Source organism: Dryobates pubescens, chromosome Z (assembly GCF_014839835.1).
Source record: "Dryobates pubescens isolate bDryPub1 chromosome Z, bDryPub1.pri, whole genome shotgun sequence".
Lineage (NCBI taxonomy): Eukaryota > Metazoa > Chordata > Aves > Piciformes > Picidae > Dryobates > Dryobates pubescens.
The window spans coordinates 132,854,309-132,874,537 of NC_071657.1; the positions used below are offsets into that span (position 1 = coordinate 132,854,309).

General features: G+C 55.3%; 1 protein-coding gene across 1 annotated transcript; it reads right to left on the reverse strand.

Moving 5' to 3' along the window:
• Positions 1-4,287: 4,287 nt before the first annotated feature.
• LOC104306308 (hematopoietic lineage cell-specific protein) lies at positions 4,288-18,476 on the reverse strand. Its single transcript, XM_054177865.1, has 15 exons — positions 18,406-18,476; positions 15,369-15,452; positions 14,879-14,952; positions 13,762-13,891; positions 13,483-13,593; positions 12,843-12,897; positions 11,161-11,271; positions 10,237-10,347; positions 9,825-9,880; positions 9,237-9,306; positions 8,890-9,011; positions 7,955-8,171; positions 7,251-7,616; positions 6,462-6,533; positions 4,288-4,539 (listed from the first exon to the last, which is right to left on the reverse strand). The coding sequence occupies exons 2-15, from the start codon at positions 15,450-15,452 to the stop codon at positions 4,403-4,405; spliced, it is 1,716 nt and encodes a 571-aa protein (XP_054033840.1). The 5' UTR covers positions 18,406-18,476; the 3' UTR covers positions 4,288-4,402.
• Between the last annotated feature and the right edge of the window lie 1,753 nt (positions 18,477-20,229).

Consider the following 20,229-nt stretch of genomic DNA (forward strand, 5'->3'; position numbering starts at 1 on the left):
AGGGGGCAGTGGGAAATGAAGTGTGCTGGGGAAAGAGCAAGCAAAGTCTTGCAAGCAAAGTCTTGCAAGCAAAGCTGCAAGCATCCTGCCCCAGGAGTACCTGCTCCCAATTTATTTCACAGTGGAAGAGTACAGACCAGAAACATCAACATTATCTTTTAAAAAGAGTGTTATTTTGACTTCAGTCTTGATCTAAGGCTGTATTAAAACCTCCTAGTACGTCCTTGTGTCCTCTATATGAGCTGTAGATCTACCAGAAATTGTGGCTAAGCTGAATGTTGCCTAGTTGGGTCCACCTCTTCAGTGGAATGATTACTACAGCAAGCCCTCCCAGCCAAGTTTCAGTAATTCCCTGACCATTCAAATACAGCCACAGACTGCCTCTCTCTAAAACTAAGAAAATCAGTGCTCTCCTACCACTTGTTCAAGGGGCTTGTCCTTCCCTGATGGCATAACCAGGTAGCTGGGCAGCACCAGTGCACTCACAAGAACAACCACTCCTCTCTCTCTCTCCAGCTTGGCACAAAGCTAAAGCTGTACACAAAGCATTCTGCAACCACAGTTCCTCAGCAAAAAGCTCTTCTGGAAAAGAAAAACAACGCCTGTGAAACAATTATTTTTCCATGCTATACTGCTGCAGAAAGGTGTTTTTTCTTTGGGGTTTCTGAATGCTGATGCCAGGGCCTTGCTGGAATCCTCCTCATTACCAGTGCAGCTGCAGAGTGAGTAGGATCATAGAATTGTTAGGGTTGGAAGGGACCTCAAGGAGCATCCAGTTCCAACCCCCTGCCATGGCCAGAGACACCTCACACTACAGCAGGCTGCTCACAGCCACATCCAGCCTGGCCTTCAAAACCTCCAGGGATGAGGCTTCCACCACTTCCCTGGGCAACCTGTGCCAGTGTCTCACCACCCTCATGGGGAACAATTTCTTCCTAACATCCAATCTGAATCTACCCATTTCTAGTTTTATTCCACTCCTCCTAGTCCTATTACTACCTGACACCCTAAAAAGTCCCTCATCAGCTCTCTTTAGGCCCCCTTCAGATACTGGAGTACACCTGATGGCTCCACTCCTACCACTCTTTTATCCCAGTCTTGATCCTAAATGATTCCCTAAACAAAACATAGAATCAATAAGGTTGGAAAAGACCTCAGAGATCAAGTCCAACCTGCCACCCAACACCTCATGACTACTAAACTATGGCACCAAGTGCCACATACAATCCCCCCCTTGAACACCTCCAGGGAGGGTGACTCCACCACCTCCCTGGGCAGCACATTCAAACAAAGGTAAAGAAAAATACCTGAGGCTTCCCCAGATAGCAGCAGTCTCATGGAGACACCTTAAGAATGCTGACTATTCCAGCTCTCCACAAGCAGTTTAGAGGACAGAAAGTTGTTTCTTCTCAATATTAAGGTGAGCAAATAACCCTTTCAGAAAGGTAAGTGCCTAAATATCCATTACTAATATTGGTAATCTATTAGCATTTTTTTTAAGCCTAACATTAATCCACTCTTTGTTAAAGACAGCCCCAAACTAGAAAACAGGTTACCTTTCCTTACAAATGGAGAAATTGGTGTAGGGACATAAGAAATCACTGGGAAAAACTAGGATGGATCGAGGAAATTAATTTTCTTCTCCTGCATCCTATTGCAGTATCTTTACCAGAGGGCTTGTGCTCTCATAAATGAATTCCCCTGCCCTGCTTCTGCAATTACAACCTGATTTCTGCAGCTGGGGTAACTACAGCAAACACACACAAGAGCTCAGCTTTCATCCCAGGCAGAAGTGGTGGTCACACACCTTGTGGATGTGCCAGAGGTTCTCTGTGATAAGATCCCTGTATTTTCTCACTGATTAAAAAAAATGTAGCCAGAACGTCAGTGACAGCTCCCAAGACCTCGTTCTTGCCCTGCTAGGCGTAGGTTGCTGAGTGCAGAACTGAAAACCCCTCAATCTCTGCAAGGCAATCCATAGATTAGCATGGACCTCCGATTCAGAGTCACAGAGTGGTCAGGCTTGGAAGGGACCTCAAGGATCATGTAGTTCCAACCCCCCTGCAATGGACAGGGACACCTCATACTCCATCAGGTTGCTCAGAGCCACATCTAGCCTGGCCCTAAAAAACATCCAGGGATGAGGCTTCCACCACCTCCCCAGCCAACCTGTTCCAGTGTATCACCACCCTCATGGGGAAGAATTCTTCCTAACATCCAATATGAATCTACTCTCCTCTAGGGATCCACTCTCCCCAGTCTATCAGTAACTGGCACCCTAAAAAGTCCCTCCCCAGCTTTCTTATAGCCCCCTTCAGATACTGGAAGGCCACAATAAGGTCTCCTCGGAGGCGTTCATCCCCCCTTGAGGGATGGACTCTGCCTTCAGCCCTGCAGAATAGGAGTGGGATGTCACGGGGGAGCGGTAGGGCTGCGAGGTGCTAGAGGAGCTGCGGGGCTGTGATCTCCCAAAGAAACTGCGGAGCTGGGATATCGCAGCGGAGCTGAAGGGCTGGGACGTCCCGGGAGAGCCGCAGGACAGGGTCATCTTTGGGCAGCGAGGACGCAGGAAGCCTTTGCCACCAGGCTGCCGCTGTCCGAAGGTCTGGCAAGCGAAGCCCTCGCAGCACCCCGGGGCCAGGAGCCGGCAGAATCCGGCCGGGTGGCTGCAGCCCGGCCGCTGTCGGGGGCCGAAAGCGAGCCCCGGAGCCCCGAGCGAGGATCCCCAGGCAAGGAGCCCCAAGCGAGGAGCCCCAGCGCACCCCGGCAGCCCTTCTCCGCCCCGCACCAGCCCTTATTTGGCTGCTCTCGGCCGGCGCCGGCGCTGCCGCTTCCCCTCCGCCCCCGGGGCCGCTTCCCGTCCCCGGCCGCCGCGGTGGTAGGGAGCAGGCGCGGCCGCTGCGAGGCCCCCGCCGGGGCTGGGACCGCACTCACTCGATGTGCTCGGCCCGTCCGGAGCCCGCGATGGTTTTGGCTCCCCAGCGCTGCTCCTTCTCCGAGAGGTCGTTCTGCGGAGCGAACCCAGCCGTCAGCGGCGCCCCGAGCCAGCCCCCGGCAGCCGGGCCGGGGGTCCAGGGTGCTGACTGCTGTACTCCATCAGCACCGGTGTACGGGGGACCGCGGCAGACACCGAGTCACGGAATGTTAGGGGTTGGGAGGGACCTCGAAAGATCAGCCACAGTCCAACCCCCGCTGCCAGAGCAGGATCACCCAGGGCAGGTCACACAGGAACACATCCAGGTGGGTTTGGGATGTTCCCAGAGAAGGAGACTCCACAACCTCTCTGGGCAGCCTGTTGCAGGGCTCTGGCACCCTCACAGGGAAGAAGTTTTCCCTTCTGTTCCCGTGGAACCTCTGCTCCATCTTGCAAACAGAGGAGCAGGAGGAAGCAGGCAGGCTCATGTGGACAACCCAGCACAGCCTAACACCACCTTTCCATCTCTTTTTCTCCTCCCCAGTTTATCAGCACCTCTCCCTCCAAGGATATTTGGAGTTTGTGGTTGTTTTTTGTGAAGGAGGAGAGAGCAACAAAACCAGCTGGCACAGGGCTGTTCAACCAGGCAGCTGATCTGAGCAGGCACCTCAAACCCTGCCCTGACTGGGGTCTCACCACCTGCTCTGCAAAACCCCCCACCAGGCTGGAAAACACCTCTCAGATCATCAAGTCTTCTCCCCCGCACTTCCATGACCTCCAGAAAGTGACCCCCAAGTGCTACTTGGTTTTTGAACACCTCTTCCCTGGGGGTGTTGAAGGCCAGGCTGGATGAGGCCTTGAGCAGCTGAGTTCAGTTGAGAGGTGTCCCTGCCCATGGTGGGGAGGTTGGGGATGAGCTCTGAGGTCCCTTCCAACCTAAGCCATTCTGTGGTTGGTTGGATGTTCCTCCACCCTGTGCTGCAAACAGGGCTCATCCTGCAAGTGGAAACCCTTCCTGGGAACAAAGGCAAGGCTGGCAGCCTTCACAGTCCTCTTTTCCTTGACCCTGGGTAGGATGAGAGCCAGGGCCACAGCAACTTCAGAAGTTCCCATAGCACATGTCCCTTCCACCTTGGCTGGATTACAGCTGGTGTTTCCTTTCTCTGAACTGCCCAGCTGGGAACAGGAATGGACTTCACTTCTCCTGCAGTCTTGCTGGCTGACAGGTGGAACAGCCTAGGTAGGAAAGATGCCTCCTATCACACTCACATGCTTTAAACCATCCCACTTTTCCCATGCAGAAGTGGATGGGAACCAAAGTCCTCTTGGGACGAGGCCAAAACAATCCCTCAGACACTGCCATGTTTGATCCTTGTAATTTCTTGCCATGTAGGCATGCCAGGATGAGCCAAAGGAAGCCAGTAACACACAAAAGGCTGAAGCAGAGAGGCAAAGGTTTGGATGGCAGCAGCTTGGACAATGCTGGTTTCACTGAAGAAGCTTCACATAATTGGCTGGGAAGAGGCCTACTCTGCCCCGGCATTGTCCCCTCCACCAGCCTTCATCCACCATCTCAATGTGTGTGATGGTGTCATCAGGATCAAAAGAGATCTCATCATCTCCATCTGCAAAACAAACCCAAACAAAACCAACAAGACAGTGACAATGTAAACAAAGACAGTGACAATGCAAGGATAACCCCAGAGAGAGCTGCTGCAACAGCCCTTCTGCCACCCTCCCGGCCAGCAGCACACAGAACAAACATCCTGAGAAGCCTCAGCTCATCCCATCCCCATCAAACAGCACAGCTGAAGCTGAGAAGGAGCATCAGTCCAGCTCCAGCTTCTTCAGAGGAGAGGAATGGAATGGGATAGGATAGGATAGGATAGGATAGGATAGGATAGGATAGGATAGGATAGGATAGGATAGGATAGAATTAACCAGGTTGGAAAAGACCTTTGAGATCATTGAGTCCAACCTATCATCCAACACCATCTCATCAACTAAACCATGGCACCTAGCACCCCATCCAGTCTCTTCCTAAACACCTCCAGTGATGGTGACTCCACCACCTCCCTGGGCAGCACATTCCAATGGCCAATCTCTCTTTCTATGAAGAACTTCTTCCTAACATCCAGCCTAAACCTCCCCTGGCACAGCTTGAGACTGTGTCCTCTTTTTCTGGTGCTGGTTGCCTGGCAGAAGAGACCAACCCCTACCTGGCTACAACCTCCCTTCAGGGAGTTGTAGAGAGCAAGAAGGTCTCCCCTGAGCCTCCTCTTCTGCAGGCTAAGCAACCCCAGCTCCCTCAGCCTCTCCTCACAGGGCTTGTGCTCCAAACCCCTCACCAGCTTTGTTGCCTTTCAGAGCCCACAGCAGCCCTCTGCTCCAGCAGATGCTTGCTGCAGTCCAACATCTCATGCTGCTGATCTCACACCTCAGAGCAGGGCAAGGGGGTGGGAGACAACAAGTTCTCACAGTATCACAGTGCATTAGAGGTTGAAAGGGACCTCCAGAGATCATCCAGTCCAACCCCCCTGCCAGAGCAGGATCACTCAGGGTAGTCTGCACAAGAATACATCCAGGTGGATGTATTGGAAAGTCTGCAGAGAAGGAGACTCCACAGCCTCTCTGGGCAGCCTGTTCCAGTGCTCTGTCACCCTCACTGTAAAGAAGTTTCTTCTCATGTTGAGCTGAAATCTTCTGTGTTCAAGTTTGTATCCACTGTTCCTTGGCTTATTAGTGTGCACCACTGAAAAGAGCTTGGCCCCCTCCACTTGACACCCACCCCTCAGACATTTGTACACTTTGATTAGATCCCCTCTCAGTCTTCTCAAGACTAAACAGCCCCAGGGCTCTCAGTCTCTCCTCACAGGGGAGATGCTCAAGTCCCCTATCACCCTCGTGGCTCTCTGTTGCATTCTCTCCAGCAGGTCTCTGTCTCTCCTGAACTGGGGAGCTCAAAACTGGACACAGTATACCAGCTGTGGTCTCAGCAGAGTAGAGGGGAAGAAGAACCTCCCTAGCCCTGCTGGACACACTTTCCTTGATGCACCCCAGGATACCATTGGCTCTCTTGACCACAGGGGCACATTGCTGTCCCATGCAGAACTTGCTGTCCACCAGCACTCCAAGGTCTTTCTCTGTGGAGCTGCTTTCCAGCAGGACAACCCCTAACCAGTATTGGTGCCTGCTGTTGTTCCTCCCCAGATGCAGGACCCTGCACTTGTCCATTTTGAACTTCCTGAGGTTTGCCTGCATCCAGCTCTCAGCCTCTCCAGGTCTCATTGGATGGCACAGCCTGACAGGTGTCAGCCACCCCCACCCCCAGCTCTGTTTCATCAGCAAACTTGCTGAGGTTCTCCATCAGATGAAAGTTTCTGTTTCCCAGTCAAGTCTCATGCTGCTTTCCAAGAGGAAGACATTTAAACCACCAAAGGCTGGAATGTTCCCAGCACTGCTGAGGGCATAAGCCACCCTCTCCCTGTTGTACCACCCCCCAGTCAGCTCACAGTGCCTCTCCCCACAGCCTGGGTGACAGACTCACCTCCTTGGAAATCATAGAGAGCCACTGCACAGGTCCCAGAGCCCTCCACCTCATAAACATTGTCTGTGTCCTCTGCAGAAGACAAGATGGGCAGATAAGAAAGAGGCAGAAAGCAGCCATATAGGGACTGGCCAGCACCACCCTGCAGCCAGCTGTCAGCCTTGGGGTGACCCCATCCAGACCCTATCAACAGAGATGGATCCTGGCTCAAAGCGAGGTATGGCCTCCCACCTTCTCCTGCAAGGAGAGAGGCAAGCTCCTGATGCTTCCTATTCCTCTCCCAAGGAACAGGCTGGGCACAACTCCAGCCCCATCACTTCCCATCTCCAGTACCAATGAAGCTATGACAGAATCACAGAACTGTCATCGTTGGAAGGGACCTCAAGGATCATCCAGTTCCAACCCCCCTGCCATGGACAGGGACACCTCACACTAGAGCAGGTTGCTCATAGCCACATCCAGCCTGGCCTTCAAAACCTCCAGGGATGAGGCTTCCACCACCTCCCTGGGCAACCTGTGCCAGTGTCTCCCCACCTTCACGGTGAAGAACTTCTTCCTAACATCTAAATCTCCCCTTCTCCAGATACTTTCATCCCATGCTGATGATCTCACATCTCAGAGCAGAGCAAGGGAGTGGGAGACAACCAGGTCTCCATCATCACGAGCTGCTACCCTGACCACAGTAGCCTTCAGCAAACAAATTCCCTCTGGAGCCTGTCCCACACAATCAGTGAGGGGTGCAGACAGCTAGCAGCTCCCTGAGACATGGCCTTTTCCATCTGTACTCACCCAGGTAGGGCTGGCTCTGGCTGAGCTTTGTGGGGAGGATCTCCTCATAGTCTTCACCTCCATCTCCTCCTTCATCATAGATGGCATCTGGCTTTTCCAAGGGTGCTGGCAGCTCCTCATAGTCAGCACCTCCACTGGTACCATCACAGTAGTCAGAGGGCTCTATCAGCTCCTCATAGTCTGCACCAACATCCAAACTCTCACTGTAGATGGGCTGATCCTGGCACAGCTCCTCGCCCAGATCTGCTGGTCTTGGTGGCAAAACAGGTGGCGTTTCCTCATCCTCCCCTTTGGCCTCCTGCCACGAAGTGAGAAGTGACAGGAAAGCCACCTGCAGATGTCCCACTGCAGACAGCTCTCCTGTGGCTGCACAGCACCCAACAGCAGGGATCCTGCTCCCCTGCAGCTGCCTTTAGTGCTGCCATGACACTAACGGAGCATTGTCCTCTGCTCCATGGGGAAACATCTCAGCTGCTAGGCCTGTGCTGAGCTGGCACCTGGGACTGCTGGGCAGACCCTTATGGCTCATGAACCTGAGCTCAGGGTACTGCCACAGCACTGACCTGGTCCAAGAGCCTGTCTGATGATGTAAGGTGCTGTACAGCCATGTCCCATCACCATACCCCACTGCTTCCCACCTCACCCCTTCCAAAGCCTCCCCCATTTGTGACTGCACCCCACCTCTTCCTGCAGGGCTGAAACACAGCCCCTCAGGTGCCATTCTCTCTCCTGCTCCCTGTCCTGGCTGTCCCCAGCCCACCTTGGTACCTGTTCTTGTGACACAGGCCTGTCTTGGGCAGCACTCCTGGGCACCCTTGCTGGCACAGTTGGTGCTGCTGGCACAGCTGGTGCAGCTGGCACAGCTGGTGCTGCTGGCACAGCTGCTGCAGTGTGGTTCTTCTCTCTCTGTGGGATATCCTGCTGGAAAAAAAAGCCACCAGATCCCCTCAGTCCCTCTGCATGAGGTCCAGAGCCATGTTTGTTCCCATTCCCAACAGAGCAACTCAGAAAATTGTCACCCTGGCTGAAATCTGTTCCAGCTCCCACAGACCTGCCCTAGGGACTGGACACCAGCAGGACTGTAATGACTGGAGGGGGGGAAGGAGGGCTGCTGAAAGTGGTCTCAAGGAGAAGTGACCTCTGGAGATCAACTAGTTCATCCCCTCAGCTAAGGCAGGTTCAGCTAGAGCAGAGTGCTCTAGGAGGGTTTGGAATAGCTCCATGGGTGGAGACTCCACCACGTCTGGGCAGCCAGAGAGCACTTTGCTGGTGGAACCTCATCTGCACACTGAATGCAGAAGGAGGCCTTGTAAAGCTGAGGGTTTGGGTACCATCTGCAGCATGGAGAAGCCCAAGTGCAGGCTGCCAGGCTGGCAGCACTGGAGAGGTGCAGCCATGCTGTTTGGCAGGCACCAGAAGCAAGGAGGAGCCTGGGCAAAGCACAGGGGGCACAGCTGGGAGCAGGCAGGGCCAGCAGGGAAAGCCCAGCGCCTGCTGTGAGGTTCCCCAGCCGCAGGGAAGCACTTCAGGCAAGAGATTGCTGCCAAGAGACCAGGCAGAAGGAGATGGAGCTGTGTGGCTCTGAGGAGCAGCCTGCTCCACACGCCTTGGAGGCCAAGGCACGGTGGCCAGGGCTCACCTGTGGTGGAGCTGCCTGGCGCCTCAGCCTCTGCTCCTGGGCCTGCCTCCTGCTCTCCTCCTCTGCTGCCTTTGCCATGCTTTCAAAGCGCGACCGCAGGCTGCCGGTGCCACCAGAAGCTCCTGTGGAGAAGACAGCTGAGCAAGCCTGCCCAAAGGCTTCCATCCACCAGGGAAAAGGCAGACCTCTGCCTTCTCCCAGGGGAACTTGCAGTTCAGCCACCTTCTGCCCCTCAGTGAGGGTTAACCCACGTCCCACCACCGCAGATGCCTGCCAGGGTGCTGCTAGAGGCACCCTGAGCCCCAAAGCTTCCCACCAAGCCCAGGAGCAATGCTCTGTGGTCTCACCTGCCTCCTGTGGTCTTGTCTTCTCATAGGAGGAGGTGGGAGCTGCCATCTCATGAAAGCCTGCAGCGCTCTGCAAGAGGAAGAAGATGAAGTGCCCAGCTCTTGGGCAAAGCCAGGGAAGAGATCCCCTGCTGGGTCTGGCTCAAGCTTTGTCCCCAGCTGTGCTCATCATCTGCAGCCCTGATGCCTCCCTGAACTGTGGGAGTGCTGCTGCCCTCCAGCCAAGGGCAGGGGCTGCTCCTGCTGGAGGGTGGCACCCCAAGGGCTGAAAAGGCTTCATGGAGCCAAGCAGAGGAGGATGCACAGTGGTGATGTGACCTCTGTGTGGGACAGCAAGGCTGGGCACTCCAGGCAGAAGCAGTCACTGGTAACATGGAAAGGAGCCTGGCAATCTGCCACCTCCTGAGGCCCAGGGCATCCATCCCCTGCACGTTGGTCACCCCAGGCTGCATTCCTGTGCTCTTCCATGGACAGTGGCCTCAGCCTTGCAGAGCTGTGAGTGGGACCTCATCTCCACCTGCAAAGCCTCTCCTCTGGCAGCAGTGATGAGCAGAGAGCAACTGCAGGATGCAACATGGGGAGTCTTACCTTATCCACCCTGTCCTTCTGGACCCCATAACGACCTCCAAATCCCTTGGCATAATCTGTATGAGACAAAGAAGCAATAAAAACAACCACAAAAGGGGGTGTGTGGGGGGGGCTATTTTCTGTTGTTTTCTATTCTGTGTGCAACTCTGGCATCAGAATGCTGTGAGCAGTGAAAGGACTCAGCTTTGCCTGCATCTTCCTGCACATGGAAGTAAAGAGAGGCAAGACAGGCAAAGTGCTCTGGGCAGAAGCTCTTTTAGAGAATCACAGAATGCAGCTGGTTGGAAGAGACCTCCAAGCTCATCCAGTCCAACCTGTGCTGGCTCTCTGGCAGGCATGAACTGTTAGCTGGAGGGTCTGTGTGTGTGTGCTCCAAGGAAGCTGTGCTGCCACCTCCATAGCTTTGTCCTACCTGTCTGGGAAGCGTGGGGTTGGATTTCCTCCTGATGGTCCCAGCCAAGGGCACTCTTGTCCTGACGATCCCTCTGGACTCCAAACTTCCCTCCAAAGCCCACAGTGTAGTCTTTAGCCATGGTGATCCAGATCATGGCATGGAAGAGAAGAGGTAAGGGAGAGAAAGAGAAGTGGCAGCACTGTCAGCTCAGGGACAATAAGTTTTCCCTGCCCAGAACCTGGGAGTAAGCCACAGAGCATAGAATCATAGAATCAGTCAGGGTTGGAAGGGACCACAAGGATCATCTAGTTCCAACCCCCTTGCCATGGGCAGGGACACCCCACACTAGATCAGCCTGGCCAGAGCCTCATCCAGCCTGGGCTTAAACACCTCCAGGGATGGGGCCTCAACCACCTCCCTGGACAACCCATTCCAGGGCTTCACCACTCTCATGGGGAAGAACTTCCTCCTCACCTCCAGCCTGAATCTCCCCACCTCCAGCTTCATTCCATTCCCCCTAGTCCTATCACTACCTGAGATCCTGAGAAGTCCCTCCCCAGCCTTCTTGTAGGCCCCCTTCAGATACTGGAAGGCCACAAGAGCAGGGCAAGATATCCCAGTGGTGTCTGCAGCTGCAGCCCTCTCTCCTCCCTGGGACACTAACGTGCTGTGAGTACCTGCCTGGGTTGCTCCTGCCCCCTTTCTTTGGTGACACACTGCCCAGGACATCCCTGTGCCCACAGAGCTCTTCCTTTAGGCTGTTCTTCCTCCAACAGCCACGCAGCGTGGTGTGGCTTGCCTCACCCTGCAGCAGGCAGTGGACACCCCACATCTCCCTGAAAATTCTCCACTGCTCATGCAAAACCCCAAGCACAGTGCCTCCACAGCCCCCCTAAGCTCCAGTCCTGCTGCTGGCCCGCTGCTCTGGGCTCCCCAGCTCACCTTTCTGAGAGTGGTGCTTCTCTGCCTGGCTCTTGTAGTCAAATCCCACAGCTGCTTTGTCCACCTTGTCCCTCTCCACACCGTAACGGCCACCAAAGCCCTTGGAGTAATCTGTGGTGGTGCATGGAGTGAAATGCTGCCCCAAGCATGGGACTGGCTGAGGGGAGGGGGCTAAGATGGGGAGAAGCATCAGGGAGGGGGAGAAGCAAGCACCAGGGGTAGGGAGAAGCAAGCACCAGGGAGGGGGAGAAGCAAGCACCAGGGGTAGGGAGAAACAAGAACCAGGGATGGGGAGAAGCAAGCACCAGGGATGGGAAGAAGCAAGAACCAGGGAGGGGGAGAAGCAAGCACCAGGGAGGGAGAGAATCAGCAGGGATGATGATAGGAAAAGCAAGAGGGCTTGGAGGGGACAGTGGATGGCAGGGGGCACCATGAGGGCCAGTGAGGATCAAAGCTCATGGGGACAGGCACTCAGGGCAAGCATGGATCATGGCAGCAGGAGGGCTTGAGAGCCATGGGCAGCAGGAGACACAGCAGGCTGAGAGGGCAAGGAAGAAAAGAGATGTGCCAAAGGCAGCTGGGGAGGCAGTGGGAGCTCACCCACTCAAGGTAAGGCCTGAGCACTGCCAGCCTGGGCATCTCAGGCATCTCCAGGGCAAGGATTTCAGCCTGGCAGAGGCATGGCAACCTCTGCAAAGGTTTGTGAATACTGAGCCCTTGAAAGCATAGAAGAAATGGCAACCCTTTGTTGCACAGCTTACATCTGCTATGGTGGAACCTTAGTTCTGCAAGGATATTACTGACTCTGGGTGCTGCAGCAAGGGCAGAAGCTTCCACATCTGGAGACGTGCTCCAGCTCTCACCTGGACTGTCTCTGGCACTCTGGACCATGATGTGACAGAGGCACTGCATCTCTTCCTCACACCTACCCTCCTCCATCTCCTAGTCATATACCCTGCCCTAGGTGAGCCTGCCTTGGCAGGGGGGTTGGACAGAAGGAGCTGTGGAGGTCCTTTCCAACCCCACCACGCTGGGATCCTGTGACTCCTGAATTCAACTTTTCCCTTAGGATTGCCTCACCCCTGGCTGATGTCTGAGGAATTTCAGCCTCCATCCTAGCTAGCTGCTGACTGCACAGAGACTCTTTCCTTTCAGAGACCTCCTCTGCAGCTCCCTTTCCAAATCCTGCCCTTCAGGAGGAGGAGCTGATGGAACCCTGACCCAACTCCTGCAGATCTGCATTTCACAGGATGAAGTTGGGGCTCCTCCAGAAGACTGTGGTCTAGAGGACTATGCATGAAGAAACCATTTTGTATTCAAGGCTGACTCTCTGTCTCACAGAAGACTGAGATGAAGATTGAAGATGAAGGATGAAACTCTAAGTTCTCAACTACTCTTAAACTTAATTAAATAATGACTTGCCCTTTGGGTCACAGTGAGATGGACCATCCAGGCTGCTGTTCTCAGCAAGTATTTATTTTCATGGCTGTTACCTTGATGCTAGGGTCTCCAGTATGGGAAAAAACCAAACCCTCCTGTTTCTAAAGTTTTCAGAGTCACCAGAGCTCAGTGACTGGAGTGGGACAGCAAAAGAGGTAGTGCTACAACAGACAGCACAGGGGCTTGGGAGCAGGAGAGGAGGTGGGCAAAGTGTCAAGAGGCCACATGTGCCATGGACTTGCCTTTCTGGGATGAGTGTTTCTCCACCTCACCCTTGTATTCAAAGCCCAGAGCTGACTGAAACGAGAAGGGGAGGATGTCAGGCACCCTGAGGGCCATGCTGGGTCTCACCCACCCTGCTCCAGGGGCCAGGCTGGGACCCTGCTCCCTGGCCACTCCTGGGCTGGTCCAGGATTCCTCAGCCTCTAATACCACCTTGGGGCAGCATGCCCAGGAAGGAGCCCTCACAAGAGCCCACATGCTCCAGGTAAGCGTGGGACAAGCTCCCAATCCCAAGCCTGCCAGCAGGCAAGGCAGCTGGGCAGCATCTGACACCAGGCTGGGCAGGGGAGGGACAGGGCCCTGCTGCCACCACCCAGTCCTGCCATGGCCAGACACCATGCATGGAACAGTTTGGGGGTCTGGAGGTGCAAAACCCCACGGGCCCCCGGACAGACCAGTGCAAGAATGCTGATGCACAGCAGAGGCAGCAGAGTTCACAGGTTTGTCACCATTGCCCTGTGTGCAGGGGGGGAGCATGCATGGCATGCCTAGACCTGCACCCACCAGCACCTGGCAAACTGCAGCCACGACCTTAAATGCAAGCAGAGTGTTTCAGGGGCTGAGCACAGGCCACCAGCAGGCGCTTCAGGTCCAACGCACCTTGTCAGCTCGGTCCCGCTGGACTCCGAACTTCCCCCCGAAGCCCTGGGCTGCGTCAGTCTGTGAGGAGTGCTTCCCAACATCAGCTACGTACTCATGGCCCACGGCACACTGAGGAGACAGACAGGGTGACACAGGCACACACAGCCGGCCTGGCAGGGTGACACAGCTCGCCGTGCCCTCCCTTTGGGATCAGGCTAGCCAACAGGGCTGCTCTTCCCTTTGTAAGACAAAGAGCCTTCTCCACTGGGACCCGAGGAAGCCCTCCACAACTGTTACCTTATCCATCCGGTCCCGCTCTGTGCCAAACTTGCCCCCGTAGCCATAGGAGGCCTTGGGGCCAGTCTCCAGCTCCTTCTTCTTGATCACCTCATGTTCCTCTGACACCTTGCTCCTCAGCTGATGGATGCTGGTAAGACAGAGTCAGAGCAAGTCTCTGTGGGATGGTGCAGAACCGTGCAGCTACCTACAGCACCCTTGTGCCACTGTAGCAGCCAGAGCACAGCAAAGAGCAGGACATAAACCTGGCCTGATGCCTCCACGTGCCCACACTGGTGACAGCTGCATGGGTGCAGCCACTGCAGTGTGGCAGGAGATGATGCTGCCTGGCAGTCGGCTCAGTAGGTGCCTCTGTACACCACCCTGCAGCCCCCACTGAGGGATGGACTCTGCCTTCACCTGGGTGTTGCACCGTGTAGAGTGGGACAGGGATTTGCAGGGAAGCTGCGGGGCTGGGATGTGGTAGGGGATCTACAGAGCTGGGAAGTCCCGGGGGAGCTGCGGGGCTGGGATGTGCTAGGGCATCTGCGGAGCTGGGATGTCCCGGGGGAGCTGCGGGGTTTGGCTGTGCTAGGGTATCTACAGAGCTGGGACGTCCCGGGGGAGCTGCGGGGCTGGGATGTGCTAGGGCATCTGCGGAGCTGGGATGTCCCGGGGGAGCTGCGGGGTTTGGCTGTGCTAGGGTATCTACAGAGCTGGGACGTCCCGGGAGAGCTGCAGGACAGGGTCATCTTTGGGCAGCGAGGACGCAGGAAGCCTTTGCCACCAGGCTGCCGCTGTCCGAAGGTCTGGCAAGCGAAGCCCTCGCAGCACCCCGGGGCCAGGAGCCGGCAGAATCCGGGCGGGTGGCTGCAGCCCGGCCGCTGTCGGGGGCCGGAAGCGAGCCCCGGAGCCCCGAGCGAGGATCCCCAGGCAAGGAGCCCCAAGCGAGGAGCCCCAGCGCACCCCGGCAGCCCTTCTCCGCCCCGCACCAGCCCTTATTTGGCTGCTCTCGGCCGGCGCCGGCGCTGCCGCTTCCCCTCCGCCCCCGGGGCCGCTTCCCGTCCCCGGCCGCCGCGGTGGTAGGGAGCAGGCGCGGCCGCTGCGAGGTCCCCGCCGGGGCTGGGACCGCACTCACTCGATGTGCTCGGCCCGTCCGGAGCCCGCGATGGTTTTGGCTCCCCAGCGCTGCTCCTTCTCCGAGAGGTCGTTCTGCGGAGCGAACCCAGCCGTCAGCGGCGCCCCGAGCCAGCCCCCGGCAGCCGGGCCGGGGGTCCAGGGTGCTGACTGCTGTACTCCATCAGCACCGGTGTACGGGGGACCGCGGCAGACACCGAGTCACGGAATGTTAGGGGTTGGGAGGGACCTCGAAAGATCAGCCACAGTCCAACCCCTGCTGCCAGAGCAGGATCACCCAGGGCAGGTCACCCAGGAACACATCCAGGTGGGTTTGGGATGTTCCCAGAGAAGGAGACTCCACAACCTCTCTGGGCAGCCTGTTGCAGGGCTCTGGCACCCTCACAGGGAAGAAGTTTTCCCTTCTGTTCCCGTGGCACCTTCTCTGCTCGAGCTTGCCCCTTGTCCTGTCATTGGACATCCCTGAGCAGAGCCTGGCTCCCTCCACTCACCACGAAGTCAGGGTCTGTGTCCCAGTCGTCTCCCTGAGCCTCAACTTTCACCGACACGTCGTGGCCCACAGCTGCTTTCCACATCTGCACAAGCAGGAGGTGCTGTCAGAGCGCAGCAGGCAGGGACAGGGGCGCTGGAAGGGACCCTGCAGGCCACCTGCCCTGCTGTCCCCTCTGTCATACAGCACAGGGTACCCCAGAGCAGCCACTCTCGAACCCTCACACCTCTTTCAGCACAGCAGAGGGATTTTAAGTGTTAATCCAAGTCTTCATGCACGCTGACCCCACAGTTTGCAGGCACCCCCTATTTTAGTGTGAGCTCTGGCTACCACCCACCTACCAGGGTCAGCATTTCCAGCCTGTGCTGCTTTTCTGTGCTGTGGAGGCTGCTCCCTGCTTTAACCTCCCTTCTGCAAGCACACCAGAGGCCATGGCTTGCTCTACCAGCATGATATGATCCTTTTTTTTCACCTGAGGTTGGACTCTCAAGTCTTTTGTCTGCTTTCCAACCTTTTAATCGCTGCTTAGTGTGGTGGAGAAGGTTCAGGGTGATGCCCTGTGCTGGTCTGGCAGTGCTGGTACAGCAGAGCCTTTGCTGGTTTGTGTCTTATGGTAAAAAACAAAAAGAGGAAATGAGGCTAAAAGTGAAGTGTGCAGGGCTGAGAAGGATGAAGCTCTGCTGGTAGGGCTCACACAGGCCTGGAGGAAGCAACATGCCCAGGAAGAGGAAGTCAAGTAAAAGTGAGGTGAAATCCAACCCCCACAGTTCAATTTCAGGGGTGACACTGAGGAAAAAAAAGCACAAAAGATGATAGAAAAGCCTCAGAATGAGAGACACAAGAAAGATTAGGTGGCTTGGCTGTCCCTACAATCGTTCCCAGCAGGCTCTCATGTCCTACCAACTCTTACTGGCCCCAGATTGTTCTTGCTGGCCCCCAAAGCAGCTTTTCACTAAGGAGAGAGGAAGGCTACAGCCTACAGAAGGTGCAAGCAAAGACTGGGCTGTGAGCTCTGTTTCACCTCACTGCAAGCATCACACAGACCTGAGACCAAGCAAAGAGGAGGCATGAGAACTTCTTTGTGATGCATCCTCACCTAGCAGCCCACATGAGGCTCTGGCCAGCCTGACCTAGTGTGGGGTGTCCCTGCCTGTGGCAGGGGGGTTGGAACTAGATGATCCTTGTGGTCCCTTCCAGCTCTGACTGATACTATGATACTACTGCTTCTCAAAGGCACAGGGCCCCTCAGGCCCAGAGAGTTGTTTTGGCTGGAAAAGCCCTTCAAGCTCATCCAGTCCAACCATCAACTCAACACCACCATGGGCACTAAACCATGTCCCAAAGTGCCATGGCCACATGTTTCTTGAACACCCTCCAGGGGTGGTGATGCCACCACCTCCCTGAGCAGCCTGTTCCAACCCCTGGCCACACTTGCACCTCCAACCTAAACCTCCCCTGGCACAATTTCAGCCCATTTCTTCTCGTGCTACCACCTGATACTAGGGAGTAAAGACCATGCACCACCTCACTCCAGCCTCCCTTCAGGTAGTTGTAGAGAGCAATAAGCTCTGCCCTCAGCTTCCTCTTCTCCAGACTTCTCCAGTTCCCTCAGCTGCTGCTCACCAGCCCTGTTCTCCAAACCCTTCCCCAGCTTCATTGACCTTCTCTGGACCTGCTCCAGGCTGCCCCTGGGAAGAATGTGCCACACTGGAGGTGACAAAATGAATACAGCTGATTGCAAACAGAGGAGCAGGAGGAGGCAGGCAGGCTCATGTGGACAACCCAACACAGCCTAACACCACCTTTCCATCTCTTTTTCTCCTCCCCAGTTTATCAGCACCTCTCCCTCCAAGGATATTTGCAGTTTGTGGTTGGTTTTTGTGAAGGAGGAGAGAGCAGCAAAACCAGCTGGCACAGGGCTGTTCAACCAGGCAGCTGATCTGAGCAGGCATCTCAAACCCTGCCCTGACTGGGGTCTCACCACCTGCTCTGCAAAACCCCCCACCAGGCTGGAAAACACCTCTCAGATCATCAAGTCTTCTCCCCAACACTTCCATGACCTCCACACCATGTTCCCAAGTGTCACATCTACTTGGTTTTGAACACCTCCAGGGATGGTGACTCCACCACCTCCTTGAGCAGCCTGTTCCAATGCTTGACCACTCTTTCTGTAGAGAAATTCTTCCTATGTCCAACCTAAAGCTCCCCTGGTGCAACTTGAGGCCATTTTCTCTTGCCCTGTTGCTAGTTACTTGGGAGAAAAGGTCAACATCAGCTTCACTCCAACCTCCTTTCAGGTAGCTGTAGAGAGCAATGAGGTCTCCTCTCAGCCTCCTCTTCTTCATGCTACACAACCCCAGCTCCCTCAGTCTCTCTCCTCATAAGACATGCTCTCTAAACCCTCAAACTCCTCAACACCAGCACCTCAATGTCTTTGTCACACTGGTGCCCCAAGCTGAACCCAGTATTCAAGGTGGAGCCTCGCCAGAGCCCAGTGCAGGGACACCATCACTTCCCTGCTCCCTTTCTGATCCAGACCAGGATGCCGTTGGCCTTCCTGGCCACCTGGCTACACTGCTGGCTCATGCAGTCATGAAAAACCTTGACTGTAATCCCACCACAAGGCTCCAAACAGCCTTTAACTCAGGAGCATCAGCCAGCATGGCAGCTCAGCCCTTTAGCTTGTCCCATTGTCCCCCTTGCCACACCAGCCTCGGTGCAGCCGTGATGGGTGACTCAGAGACGTGGGGAGCAACCTGACCTAGTGTGAGGTGTCCCTGCCCATGGCAGGGGGGTTGGAACTAGATGATCCTCAAGGTCCCTTCCACCCCTGGCAGTACTGATTGTACGATTCCTTAGAGCCTCAAACATAAACCCCACCAATGCTGACCACAGCCCAGGAGCAAATGCTGAGCACCTCCAGCTCACCCCAGCTGGCTCAGGAAGGAGCTCTCTTTGCCCACCAGACCCCATTTTTTCCCCCCCTGGGGGTGTTTGTTTCTTGCTTTCCACTCTCAAACCCCACTCAGCTGTCTCACCTTCCAATGCTGCCCGCAGCTCCTGCTGGCACACTTGCTGCTCTCTGCTCAGGCACCTGTTGCTCAGTGGCAGCTCTCAGCCTGCTCTGTGCTCAAGTTCCTGTTTCCACTTCAGCTGTCTCCACTTCCTGCACCCCAGCCCCCAGCTGGGCTCAGGCTGCCAGCACCAAAGCCTCCCCTGGTGCCATGGGGAAGCTGATGCGGCGCAGGCTCACTGCTGGCTCCAGGAGCAGTGCTTGGTGGGGCACAGCTATGTCTCTTAGTGTGTAAAAAGCAGGCTGGGATCATCATTTTCAGCTCTTCCTCCTCCCCCAAAGTTATTCTGCTTCAATAATAACCCCCCAAAAAGTAAAAAGGGCCAAAAGGTTTTTAGGTCTAAAAAAAACCCCAAACCCTGACCAGTTTCAACCCTTGATACCCACCCCTCAGATACTGACAGACCTTGCTTGAGAAGGTCTCCTCTCACCATCCTCCTCTCCAGACTAAACAGCCCCAGGGTCTCTCAGTATTTCTTCCCAGCAGAGATCTTCAAGGCCCTTAATCATCCTCATAGCCTCTGTTGGACTCTCTCCAGCAGGTCTCTGTCTCTCTTGAACTGGGGAGCCCCAAACTGGACACAGGATTGCAGCTGTCCTCTCACCAGGGCAGAGTAGAGGAAGAGAACCTCCCTAGCTCCACTGGCCACACTTTTCTTGCTGCACCCCAGGATGCCTTTGGCCCTCTTCTTGGCCACAGGGGCACAATGCTGTCCCATGCAGAACTTGCTGTCTACCAGCACTCCAAGGTCTTTCTCCATGGAGCTGCTTTCCAGCAGGACAACCCCTAACCTGTACTGGAGTCTGGTGTTGTTCCTGGCCCAGATGCAGGACTCTGCACTTCTTGAACTTCATGAAGTTCTCCTTCACTCAGCTCTCCAGATCTCACTGGGTGACAGCACAGCCTGATTGGGAGGGGATCATCCACCCACCCCAGGTACCTATCATCAGTGAAGTCCATTTCTGGGCCCCTCAATTTAAGAAGGACATTGAGACTCTTGAATGTGTTCAGAGAAGGGCAACAAGGCTGGGGAGAGGTCTGGAGCACAGCCCTACGAGGAGAGGCTGAGGGAGCTGCGATTGTTTAGCCTGAAGAGGAGGCTCAGGGGAGACCTTCTTGCTGTCTACAACTACCTGAAGGGAGGTTGTAGCCAGGAGAGGGTTTGTCTCTTCTCCCAGGCAACCAGCACCAGAACAAGAGGACACAGTCTCAAGCGGTGCCTGGGGAAGTTTAGGCTGGAGGTGAGGAGAAAGTTCTTCACCAAGCGAGTTGTTCGTCATTGGAATGTGCTGCCCAGGGAGGTGGTGGAGTCACCATCCCTGGAGGTGTTCAATAGGGGATTGGATGTGGCACTTGGTGCCATGGTTTAGTTAGTCATGAGGTGTTGGGTGACAGGTTGGACTTGATGATCTTTGAGTTCTTTTCCAACCTTGTTGATTCTATGATTCTTTCTAAGTGTATTACAGTCCCATGGTGGTCCTGGAGAAGGTTAGCCACAGCAGCACAACGCCCTCAAAGAGACCTCTGACATGGCCATGGACAACACAACACAAAACCCATGTGAAAAATAATCTTTATTCTATATACAGGAGCACAGGGCCCCAGGAATCTATAGGCAAAGGATTTGGTCACTGACTTGTTACGTGGTTGAGGAAGCCCACACAGATAACCAAGGGTGGTGCCAACCATGGGAAATGTAGTGCCAACCTTCTGGACCTGACAGAGATCTGCTTAGTTGAGCTACCATGATGGAATCCATCCATCCTCTGAAGTAGGCTTCATTGACTG